We start from the raw sequence: 13,537 nt of genomic DNA on the forward strand, positions 1-13,537 counted from the left end.
CAGACTCTACTGCTGAGCCACCAGGGAGTATCACCTCTAAAAGGAATTGTAAAGTGAAAGTTGCTCAGTCGTATCCGACTCTTTGAGACCTCATGGACTATCCAATCCATGGAATTCTCCGGCCAAAATACGTGAGTGGGTAGCCTTTCCCTTCTCGAGGGGACCTTCCCAACCCAGGGATTGAACCCAGGTCTCCCAAATTGCAGGCGGATTCTTTACCAGCTGAGCCACAAGGGAAGCCCTGATTACCTGATACCATAGTAAAGTGAAAATAAAGTGGTTATAGATAAATTTTGTTGACAATGCCAAAAGGTATCTACCAATTTTTCAAAAATTCATGAAATCTTTCTTTACTATGTATATTAACTTTACAAAGAAGGAAAAATTTTGTATTATACTCCTCTTATTCAATTGTTTATATAATCTCACAAATTTTACAAAAGTTTTAATTTTATAAACAGGATATATTTAAATAAATACCTTTTTGAGTCTTTCTTCAAGTTCTTGAAATTTTTGTTCTTTAATTGTTAAATTGTTTTCTGCTCCCATCTTCTGTTGTTGACATGTGACTTTGGTCTTTATCAAGTCTGAGGTTACTTTTTTAAGTTCCTTAACATAAAAAACATCAAACAGAGAATTCAGTATAGATATTTCATTAAAGCAAGGCACTTTTCTGACAGTTTTAAAGTTCATTTTAAACCTATTCTACTACAGTCCATGGGGTTGCAAAGAGTCGGACACGATTGAGTGACTAAGACTGGCCCATTAAGGTCTATTTTCCCTACTTTCCTTGCAAGATAATTAGCCAACGTGGTAATGCTGTCTGTGGTTACAGAATAGGCAAACACAATGACACAAAGCTAGAATGCATGATCTTTGTTCTTAAAAAGAATACACTAACTAAATGAACTAATCAAACAGAAGTAGGGTGTTTTCCCTGATGACTTATTCAACAAAAATCTCCTAAGATAAAAGATTATCAATTCGCAAGTTATTAGCAGCTAATAAGAAAAAATTATTTAAGAAATAATTATAATATAATGCGATGAGTGTTTTAACAGGAAAAGTTTAGGAAAGTACAGAAGTTTAAAGGATGAAACAGTTTGGATGAGGGCATCAAGAAGGCATTACACAGGACAGTGGTATTTAAACTGAGTCTGTAAAGATAAATTTTTGAAGAGGACAAAAAATGAGTAGATATTCCAGGCAAAAACATTCAGAAAAGTACAGAAACATGAAAGGGCATGGTATTTTTCAAGGAAACAGAACTAATATGATATGACCAGAACTAGTATGTCATGGGTAAGAGGGAGGAATTTAAGACACTTGCTCCTTGGAAAGAAAGCTTTGACAAACCTACACAGTGTATTAAAAAGCAGAAACATTACTTTGTCGACAAAGGTCCATATAGTCAAAACAATGGTTTTTTTTCCAGTAGTCATGTATGTGAGAGCTGGACCATAAAGAAGGCGGAGTGCTGAAGAATTAATGCTTCTGAATTGTGGTGCTGGAAAAGAGTCCCTTGGACAGCAAGGAGATCAAATCAGTCAATTCTAAAGGAAATCAACACTAAATATTCAGTGGAAAGACTGCTGCTGATGCTCCAATACTTTGGCCATATGATGCAAAGAGCTGATTCACTGGAAAAGACCCTGATGCTGGGAAAGATTGAGGGCGAGAGGAAAAGGGGGCAACAGAGGATGAGATGGTTAGATAGCATCACCAACTCAATGGACATGAATTTGAGCAAACTCTGGGAAATAGTGAAGGACAAGGGAAACTGGTGAGCTACAGGCCATGGGATAGCAAGAAGTCGGACATGAACTAGTATCTGAACAGAAAGTTTTGACTAGAAATTTGGCAAAATTCAAGTATCAAAAGATTTGTAGGCCAAGCTAAAGAGTTCTAATTTTATCTTACAGACAATGAGGAATTAACCACTGGAGGATTTTGGTTAAGAGAATGACATAATAAGATGTGCCTTTTAGAAAAATAACTCTGGCATCATTACAGAGGACAGAATTTATGGGGATGTAAAAGAAGTCTACATTGTGCATGTTCATGGAGTTTAACAGACACATCTGAATACATTTAAATCCAGAAATACCAACTTCTGAGGGGGTATGTATTCTATAGTACTGCTGTTTTGTTCAAGGATCTGATTTTCTTGATTACACAGCATCATAACCAGAGATCAAATTGCCAACATCTGTTGGATCATAGAAAAAGCAAAAGAATTCCAGAAAAACATCAACTCCTGCTTCATTGACTACACTAAAGCCTTTGACCGTGTGAATCACAACAAACTGGAAAATTCTGAAAGAGATGGGAATACCAAACCACCTGACCTGCCTCCTGAGAAACCTGTATGCAGGTCAAGAAGCAACAGTTAAAACCAGACATGGAACAATGAACTCGTTCCAAATTGGGAAAGGAGTATGTCAAGGCTGTATACTGTCACCCTGATTATTTAACTTCTATGCAGAGTACATCATATGAAATGCTGGGCTGGATGAAACACAAGCTGGAATGAAGATTACCAGGAGAAATATCAATAACCTCAGATATGCAGATGACACAACCCTTATGGCAGAAAGTGAAGAGAAACCAAAGAATCTCTTGATGAAAGTGAGAGAGGAGAGTGAAAAAGTTGGCTTAAAACTCAACATTCAAAAAACTAAGATCATGGTATCTGGTCCCATCACTTCATGGCAAATAGATGGGGAAATAATGGAAACAGTGACAGACTTTATTTTCTTGGGCTCCAAAATCACTGCGGATAGTGACAGCAGCCATAAAATTAAAAGATGCTTGCTCCTTGGAAGAAAAGCTGTGACAAACCTAGACAGCATATTATAAAGCAGAGGCATTATTTTGCCAACAAAGGTCTGTCTACTCAAAGCTATGGTTTTTCCAGTAATCATGTATGGATGTAAGAGTTGGACTATAAGGAAAGCTGAACACAGAAGAACTGATGCTTTTGATCTGTGGTGTTGGAGAAGACTCTTGAGAGTCCCTTGGACTACAAGGAGATCAAACCAGTCAATCCTCAAAGAAATCAACCCTGAATATTCATTAGAAGGACTAATGCTGAAGCTCCAGCACTTTGGCATCTGATGCAAAGAACTGACTCATTAGAAAAGACCCTGATGGTAGGAAAGACTGAAGGCAGGAGGAGAAGGGGATGACAGAGAATGAGATGGTTGGATGGCATCACCAACTCAATGGACATGAGTTTAAGCAAGCTCCAGGAGTTGGTGATGGACAGGGAAGCCTGGTGTGCTACAGTCCATGGGGTCACAAAGAGTTGGACACAGCTGAGTGACTGAACTCCCTTTGAGCTTTGAAAGCCCCCAACAGAAGCCAGAAATGCCAGATACTAGCTTCAGAAACATGAGATCAGGTGCTGCTAATCAGAAACACCTATCTTGGATACTGGATCAGGAACTAGTTGGTAGATAGCAGAGGCCATGCTAGTCATGTCAAGCCTCCATGAACAACAGTGATACTCCTGTAGCAGTAGCAGTATCCACTATGGTCAACAGTGATGGTATAAGCAGTGTAAAACAGCTTAGTGGCAGAAGTTGGTTTCATGCTATGGTTCTGGATATACATTCCCTGGCTGTCGACGGTTTTCCAAGTCTGAGATGAACAACATCCAAATTTCTTTGCTGAAAAAAATCATCTTACATTTAAAAATCTTGATTAGTACATTTCAATTTTTAAAAACTGAAATTGGTTCATTAGGGTGATGAAATTATAGGAAATTTTTATTTTCTTCATTTTGTTTTTTAAGCATTTTCTCTTTTTTTCTAAAATAAACACATTTCTCACGTATCAGTTTTTGAATAGTATGTAAAGCTATTGAAACAGGTGCAATCACTTCACTTTTAGTAAGAGGAAAGATGACAAATGACTGAGTTCTAAAAAAGTCCAAGATTCATGGATTAAATAAGCTGCTAATATAGAAACCTGAAGTCAACTGTGGGAAGAGTGAAACCAAGAAAGTGTGGTATCAAGGAAGCTGAAAAAGGAGTTAGCAGAAAACTGGGCTCTCAATACCTCCAGAATTCTGTAAGTTACCGCCTTAGCCACCTAGACAGAAACTCACCTGATTAAACCTCTTTGGGTTTAGTCCAAAATCCAGGAGAAAAAATTCATTGTTCTCAGTTCACATTTCCCCTTTAGATATGTATACTGCATAAAATGACTGCTAAAGTAACCACATGGGTCAAGAGATAGGGCTTTATTCTCCTATCTCCAAGAAGCAGGCAGACAAAATTATGCACTAAGAGAACAATCAGCATGTACTGAATAAGGAAAGAAGTTTAAATGAAGCTGGTGAGCCTAGAAGAGTAAGTAGTATACTGGATATCCTGCATTTGTGCCTGCTGATTCATTTTCCACTCTTTATGACCTGTGCGGCTGCCATCTGTAGATACCGCAAGCAAGTTCCCTTCCCTCTGCCTTTGTTGGGTTCAAACTCTGGGAGGCACCAGTAATCAGTATGCTAGGAAGACAGAGTGATGAGGTATTTTTCCCAGCTCCCTCCCTACATGACCACAAACTGGCAACAGCTCTGTACCTTTACCAAAGGCCACAGCTTCTGATTTGCAGCTTTCTTCGATAGCTTTACCTATAGCTCTCTCCAGGTTCCAGGATCTGCTTCCCTCCCTGTAACCACCAGGTCTAGGTGGTGTAATCATTCCCCAACTGCTTCTATCCCTTGTGGGCTTCCCTTAACCCCACCTACAATTTTGTAAATGGCTCTTCCATCAGACTTCTCTCAATTTCCCATTCCAGTGTGCCATGTTTCCTGACTCAATCCCATTTAATACAAGTAAATTGAAAGAAGGCACTTCAAGTTGCTGTAGGGAACATGAAGAAGAAAAAGGCAAAAAGACAGGGAAAATTAAGAATTATGATAATGGCAACAAAGATTTTTAGATTACAAAGAATGAAAATGCTTATTAGGAAGTAGTAGGAAACAGTGTTGGGACCAGATCATGGAAGTTCTGGAAAGCTAATTTTAAGAAGTTTAAGACTAAATCAACACATTGTATACCATAAGCTTAAATAATGTTGTATGTCAATTGTATCTCAATAGGCTGGAAAAAAGTTTGGGACTTGATTTGAAAGACAAAGGAGAACTATTCAATTTAAAACTCTTTCCACATGTGCTAAGTAGATGTGTCAGGCATATACAGGCAATGAATTAAAAGAATAACAGTAAAATTAGTCTGGCAGAAAGAGTGAACAAAAACTGAAGGAAAGAACACTGGCTAAGAGGTATTTTATTAATCCAGGAATGAGATGATGGCTGTCTATACTACTAGAAAATGGATAATGAAAATATGAGACATTCTGAAGGAAGATATAATCAAGCAGACAGAGGAAATGAAGGAAAAAGATTATTTCAAACTTTCTAAATGAACCGAGAATAGGAAACTATGAAATGTGAAAAAGAGAAGCATGAAAATGAAAAGAAAATGAAAAAGGTGCTTCACTGATGAAACATGAAAAATCTATTAAAGATAAGGAAGAGATGGATGATATTCTGAGATTGACTCTTCAGTTCAGTTCAGTCGCTTAGTTGTGTCCGACTCTTTGCGACCCCATGGACTGGAGCACGCCAGGCCTCCCTGTCCATCACCAACTCCCAGAGTTCACTCAAACTCATGTCCATGGAGTAGGTGATGCCATCCAGCGATTTCATGCTCTGTTGTCCCCTTCTCCTCCCACCTTCAATCTTTCCCAGCATCAGGGTCTTTTCAGATGAGTCTGTTCTTCACATCAGATGGCCAAAGTATTGGAATCTTATCTTCAGCATCAGTTCTTCCAATGAATATTCAGGACTGATTTCCTTTAGGATTGACTGGTTTGATCGCCCTGTAATCCAGGGGACTTTCAAGTGTCTTCTCCAATACCATAGTTCACAAGCATCAATTTTGAACTTTCTTAAGAGACTGACTCTTAAGAAAGCCAAAAGGCACAAATCACTAAAATCACAGGATGTTATCATTCTAAAAGAAAATTAATTCATTATTTTTCAAATTATAAAAGGTCATAGCCGGGAGAAATATCAATAATCTCAGATATGCAGATGATACCATCCTTATGGCAGAAAATGAAGAGGAGCTAAAAAGCCTCTTGATGAAAGTGAAAGAGGAGAGTGAAAAAGTTGGCTTAAAGCTCAACATTCAGAAAACGAAGATCATGGCATCTGGTCCCATCACTTCATGGCAAATAGATGGGGAAACAGTGGAAACAGTGTCAGACTTTATTTTTGGGGGCTCCAAAATCACTGCAGATGGTGACTGCAGCCATGAAATTAAAAGACGCTTACTCCTTGGAAGAAAAGTTATGACCAACCTAGATAGTATATTCAAAAGCAGAGACATTACTTTGCCGACTAAGGTCCGTCTAGTCAAGGCTATGGTTTTTCCTGTGGTCATGTATGGATGTGAGAGTTGGACTGTGAAGAAGGCTGAGCGCCAAAGAATTGATGCGTTTGAACTGTGGTGTTGGAGAAGACTCTTGAGGGTCCCCTGGACTGCAAGGAGATCCAACCAGTCCATTCTGAAGGAGATCAACCCTGGGATTTCTTTGGAAGGAATGATGCTAAAGCTGAAGCTCCAGTACTTTGGACACCTCATGCGAAGAGCTGACTCATTGGAAAAGACTCTGATGCTGGGAGAGATTGAGGGCAGGAGGAGAAGGGGACGACCCAGGATGAGATGGCTGGATGGCATCACAGACTCGATGGAAGTGAGTCTGAGTGAACTCCTGGAGATGGTGATGGACAGGGAGGCCTGGCGTGCTGCGATTCATGGGGTCGCAAAGAGTCGGACACGACTGAGTGACTGAACTGAACTGAACTGATGATAAATTCCCTAAAAAAAAAGTTTCAATGTATCAGTGATGAGTTACCTTTATAAGCAGCAAGATGGTTTCCTTTGAAAGGAGAGTTGTATAAATTTTTTTTAGCGGGGATAAATTTTTTTTAGCGGGGGTGGGGGGGCAGGGTCAGAGGAGGAAGGATGGGAAGAATGAAGAATCAAAGGCTGGGTGACCCTGAAACTACAGTAAGTCATAAAAGGAGATGACCTGCAGGCAGCTGAAAATATAGAACTGCAGATTAAAAGAAATGTGGGCTGGAAATATAGATATGAAGTCATCTACATAAAGTGAATGATTGGATTAAGGAGGATGAGCTAATTGAAAAAAAGAAAGATGTTATGACAGAGCTTTGGATGAACTGGGGAGAAAAATAGGACAATTAGGGAGCCAGAAGAATTTACTTGTACCCAAAGACCCTTAATGTATCACAAATAATTAAAATCAATAGATTTTGTATTTTAAATATCATTTTGTATAAAATACAATATTCTCTAATGAAAAACATGAATTAGTATCAGGATGCTTGGGTTATACCTATCAGAAAACCATACTTAAACCATTAAATGATAAGAAAATTTATTCTGTAGCAAGAGGTAATTTAGGAATTGCACAGCAACTCACTGCATAGTCTCTTCGTGGAGCGCCTGCTAAAGAGTAAGGATATTTTTTCTTTGAACCACCTCCCCCAGGCCAGAATTAGATCACATGCTCATTCCTGAACCAAATACTGGCAGGAAGATTAGAGATGATATTAATTAGCTTAAAGACAGACTGATCATATGAGACACACTGGACAGTGAGGAATTATCACAACATCTACTACGTGAAGAATTTCAACTAACTAACATTATAAAATTCATAGGTTGTTTAGAATATTATTGACTACAAACAGTATATGGTACAAAGTGAGGATAAACAGAGACACTTTTTTACATGCTATTTGTAACTGAGTAATTCACCTAACTGTTGGATCCAGTTAGTGGTTTTTAAATTGTGCTCCAAGAAGTCCTAGAGGTTTCATGGCCCCCCTCCATAGCTGCTGATAGAGAAGAAAGAGTCAACATGCATGGCTCCAGTGTTCTTTTAATTCTGCCTTCAAGCACAAATAGTTCTACTTTGTTTTAATACTGAGCCTCCAAATCTTTAATGGAAGGTTCTACAATTCAAAGAAAGATTAAAAACCAATAAATCAGATGATCTCTATGATTCCATGAAATTTAGACATGATATGAAGAAGACAAATAGAAGATATGAAGAAGAGAATTAGTCATTGAAGAAACAGAATATAATTCAAGCATGAAGGGAGAAAAAGCAATTAATAAGTTGGAAGAAATTTCACACTTTCCTATCCAGAAAAAAGTTTATCAGATGAAGCTATGTTTCAGTTGTCTTGAAAGTCAACACAAATAACCCTTTATAGTTTTGGTGCAGAAAAACCAAATCCATCAAAATTTGCCTTAATTTTAACCTAATTTCACTTGCATGTAACAATAATCCCATAAACTTCTACAGCATGATAAACTTTCTGAAGTGCCTTTCCATATATTATTTTATATTTGTTATAAGGGACTTCCCAGGTAGCTCAGTGGTAAAGGATCTGCCTGCCAGTGCAGGAGACATAAGAGACACAGGTTCAATCCCTGGGTTGGGAAGATCCCCTGGAGAAGGAAATGGAAACCCACTCCAGTTTTCTTGCCCAGGAAATCCCATGGACAGAGGAGCTTGGCAGGTTACAGTGCTTGGGGTCCCAAGAGTCAGACACAATTTAGAGACTAAACCACCACCAAGGTGAATTCAAGGGGTTCTATGATTATTTTCTCTACTTTTAAAATAAAGTGGTCTGAAATCCTAATGGTAGTAGGAATGAACTACCTCGAGGAAAGGTACCACGTTTCATACTTATCCCATAGCACCTTAATACATTCAGGGATCTAAGAGGTACTAAAAACTTTTAATGAACATAAGAAGAAAAGAATGATGAACATGATATGAAATAAATGTGACTCATCTTTGCCTAAAATAAGATTTGATGAAATCAAAGGTGATTTATTCAGGATAAAGCAAATGGCAATAAAAAATAAATAAAATACTTGGTGAGAACAGTCAATGCCAGCCAAACAGATAGTAGTTAGTGGCACGATAGTAGTTCATAGCCAATTTGTAAAACTGCATAGAAAGTGGTATGTATAGTATAGTGCTAATTATATAGTATACAGGAAAGTACAATGCTAAGGGTTTAATCACTGAACCAGATGGCTTATTCTAATCAAGGAAATAACCACAACCCTGTAGACAACCATGTGACAGACAGATGCTCCTCATTTTAATGTGAGCAGATTACTACAGATTACTACAAGTTCCTTACCAATAATAAAAAATAAAGCTTAGTAGTTGGTGAGTCACTGGCATTATGTTAACTTTAGAAGAACAACATATTTGGGGCCAGAACCTTAACTGACTTAATTAACAACTGTAAACTTGTGAGACTAATATGGGTTAATTCTACATTATAAATTCAGATCCAAGTATATTCTAGAAAACAATTAAGACAATATAAAAAAACATTATTCTAGTTCATAAGCTAAATGGTCTTTGACTCAACCAACTTATTGAATAAAAGAATTTATTGCTTTTAATATATCCATCCTGGATAAATATTCAAAAACATGAGTTAACAGTTAAATTGACTCTAGGTACTAAAGAATACAAAAATAAAGACAGTCAATTCAGCAATTAATTAAACTTTTTAAAACTTTTGGAGACTAAGGGAAAGCATCTGTTAGAAGACCTCAAAATTTTAATCTAAATTTGACTAATATTTGTGTTGTTACTTGGAATTTAGTCAAACACCACCCAATTAATAAAAAAAAGTCTTATATGCTAAATTGATTTTTTTAAAGACACAGTGATATTAGGTTTAAAATAATGTACATTTTTATTTACACATGATGTTCTAAATCTTTGCTTTCAAGCTGCTTTTTTTGTGCACTAAAATGATTTTTAAAAGAAAACTTGCAACCATTTTTCTTTAATTTTTTATATTGGGTTTTCTTAGAGCAAGATACACCTATATGAAGTAAACAACTTAGAAATTAATTAGATGGCTTGTTTTATACTAATGTTCTGTTCTAAAGACTCATTCCTAACATACAAAGCCTTATTGACAAAAATATAATTAAACTAAGATATATGGCTAAAACTTATATTCAGATATAGTATCTTACAATTCTGGAAATTAAATTGGTTGGTTTTCTAGAAGTTTTTCTTCTGTCAAGGTTACAAAGTGGAACAAACTTCTATGTCTTTCTACATTTTTCAACAACTGAAATCATTAACTGTTGTAATCAGCGAAGTTCTATAGAAGATACTCTGAAATATATCAATTCTTTTATAATAATTATTATGAAACAATAGGGAAGTGGGAAGGGAGAGGGAAGGAGAAAAAAATCCAGTATGCAACTGACGAAAGTAGAAACTCATCATTTCTTATGTCTTTGTTTTTTTCTTATAATTACTTAATCTTAAGAGCATATTAAATTAAAATCAGAAATCTTTCAGAAATGATTTTCCACTGAAAATATGCTTTTGATTTTATAGCCCTTATAGCTTTTAAATGTCCTGAACTTTTAGTACATTGTCTGTTTTCTACCCATTTTATTCAAAGCTGTTAGTGCAGCAAATAAACAGCACATGCTTTGATCTTATTAAATTACAACTTATAGTTCCTAGAGTCATAAATATCATGCCCTTTTCTCCTTTACCCCTCCTCTTCTGGTATGAGGTAGTCTGTTAAATATCACTATCTCCTTGAGTGCTCTGACGTTTACTCAGACAAACAGCAGAGGTTATGAATGCAGCACACAGATAGTATCAGGAATCCTTCATGACTGCCATAACGGTGAACCCAGCATTCGGAACTGTAATACTTAGTTTTATCTAACAACTAAGTTTGGTCTGTTTAACTTTGCTCCACACACAAAAAAAGAATTCCACCTTATCACAAACCAATAACTGTCCTGGACAAAATCAAACAACAGCATAAAAGAAAAATAAAAATTAACTCTGGAAAAATTAATGATTAAAAGTTTTAAATGAGTAATCTAAAAAAATGTTTTTAATACTAGGCTTGATTAGCCTCTAAAGAAGAAAAACAGAAAAAAAGTTTTATTAAAGTTAAAAATCAAGACTACACTAAGAAACACAAAATTCTTATACCGAGGATGTCTGAAATATTAAAAACTATCTGTTAAAATACATTAATAAATTCTTATCCTTTCAGCTATTTGAATATGGAACTCTCAAAGGTAATAACATTCCCACTTTACCCTTCTATCAAATCTCTCTTTCAAGAACTATTTAGCAGCATGATTACCGACTTAATGCTTTCTACAGTGACACAGGCCACCGTCACATGACACATCAGTATACTTAGGCAGCCCTGAACAAGGTGGCAAGATCTGGGAAAAGGGGGCAAGTGTGCTCAGGAGCAGCACTATTCTACTCATGTATACAGACATTCTTTACTCTTTTCACATAAATCCAGCAAGGGAAACTCTCCATGGATTTACATAGACCTCCACTCCTTTTATAGGTCGGTCTTAAACTATTCATTAGAAATACAATAGTCTAGAAGGAAATGGCAACCCACTCCAGTACTCTTGCCTGGAGAATCCCACGGACAGAGGAGCCTGGTGGGCTACAGTCCATAGGGTCGCAAAGAGTTGGACACAACTGAGTGACTAAATAACAAACAATAACATTACAACGAAATATTTGTTCTCATTTAACGAAAAATACATAAATTAGTAGAGAACTTTATGAGGTATAATATTTTCATATAATGCAAATACTAATTGAATAGAGGCACATATGACTCTTTTAATATAATTACCAAATTAATGATTTAATCATTTAGGACAACAGTAACAGTGTCAAACAAAAAAATAAACTAAAGCAATATCACTAAAAATGTGTTTATTCACAACTATTCAGTCAGTATTGTTTATATTTCCATTCAAAGTTTGTATTGATAAAAATGAACGGCCCAGGGAGGAAGGTTCAAAAGGGAGGGGATATATGTATACCTGTGGCAGATTCATGCTGAGGTTTGACAGAAAACAACAACATTCTGTAAAGCAATTATCCTTCAATTAAAAAATAAATTAATTTAAAAAAGGAAAAAAAAGAATCAGAGTATTTTAGCATATAAAAAAATGAACGGTCCATTTAACAATTCTGATTTGAAATGACAAGACAAAATTTTCAAATTACAGCTTTTTCTCCCTATATTAAAAGAGCCATCTTTAGTATTCTTAAATGTGACTGAAAAGAAATATTCTTTACATATAAATTGTCCTCTTAGGTAGTTTGTTGGATAGACATAAGACTTTTAAGGGCTAGAGACACATGCTTATTACCATTCTAACATTCTGTACTGGGCTACTTCTATGATCTTACTTCTGGTCCCTGGATAAAAGTCCAGGGAATATGAAACCAACTTATGGGCAGTTATACAATCAAGTCAGGAAGATCTTCTAGAGAAGGGAATGGCTACCCACTCCAGTAGTCTTGCCTGGAGAATTCCATGGAAGAGGAGCCTGGCAGGCTATAATCCATGGGATGGCAAAGAATCGGACACGACTGAGAGACTAACACTTTCACTTTTTTTATATATAAGAACAAGACTAGATACACTAGTGTTACAAATATTAACGGTCTTTGTAATATTTGCTTAGCATTTAGAAGTCACATTAATCTTTAGGCCAAGTGGTCCTGCTTTCTTTGAAATGATACTAAAAGATAAAGCAGTAAAATTTCCTGATTTCTTGAATTATGCACTAAAGTATATGTCATTCATCTGGTAGCACAAACATTCTCAAAACTTAAGCCTGTGTCTCTATAAAAAAAATTATCTTTATATTTTTAATTTTGGTAAAATTACAGTTTAAAAGTTTTCCAGTTTCTCTCCAGCATGTAAGAAGCTTAGTTACAAGTTTCCACTTGATTCTACCACACGTAAAAAGCTGAGCAAACTGAAAATCAACAACTCCTCTTACATCTGCTAAAGAAATGAGGTCATAAGACAAACTGCTGCCTCAAAAATCAGAGGAACGGAGGGGTGATTATAGAAAATCATAAACAGAAACCTTCACAGGCACCAATGCCAAGGTAGGAAAAACTGAACTGTAATTGACTAATTCCTGGAGGCTTAGACAATTCTGGGAGTTAAAAAATTCAGCAGGACACACTCATGGGGGCCCTCAAACTTTTGTGACATTTTATCTCAAGGTCCTCTCACAGTGAATATCAGTGAAAAACTCATCCTGCTAGAAGCAGGAGGAAAAGGAACCATTCTGAAATATACCAACTCATTCTGTTCTTATCAACAAGTCCTGCCTTTATGAGAAACTATTTGACCTGAATATAAACTACCTGAGGGAAGAGTAATATCCAACTCTCCAACCATCCTGTACAATATGAGGTGGGTGGGCAGGGACTGAGAAGCACTGGTGAAATTCACAATCCAAGGGCAACAGGGCCATCTGATCATAAGACACCTGTCTCCCCACCTTTATATTACTACAGGCCTATTAACTGCAATTCCTTTCACCCAGTATATCATGTCTGTCTTCCAACA

At 36.5% G+C, this 13,537-nt stretch overlaps 1 protein-coding gene across 1 annotated transcript in view; it reads right to left on the reverse strand.

Moving 5' to 3' along the window:
• CCDC73 (coiled-coil domain containing 73) overlaps positions 1 to 13,537 on the reverse strand; it is a 110,579-nt gene that overhangs the window by 39,218 nt on the left and 57,824 nt on the right. Inside the window, exon 9 of the mRNA XM_052653054.1 lies at positions 481 to 609. Coding sequence (XP_052509014.1) covers positions 481 to 609 — 129 coding nt within the window. The remainder of the gene's footprint in view (positions 1 to 480; positions 610 to 13,537) is intronic.

The sequence above is a fragment of the Budorcas taxicolor genome, chromosome 15 (assembly GCF_023091745.1).
Source record: "Budorcas taxicolor isolate Tak-1 chromosome 15, Takin1.1, whole genome shotgun sequence".
NCBI classification, from domain to species: Eukaryota; Metazoa; Chordata; class Mammalia; order Artiodactyla; family Bovidae; genus Budorcas; species Budorcas taxicolor.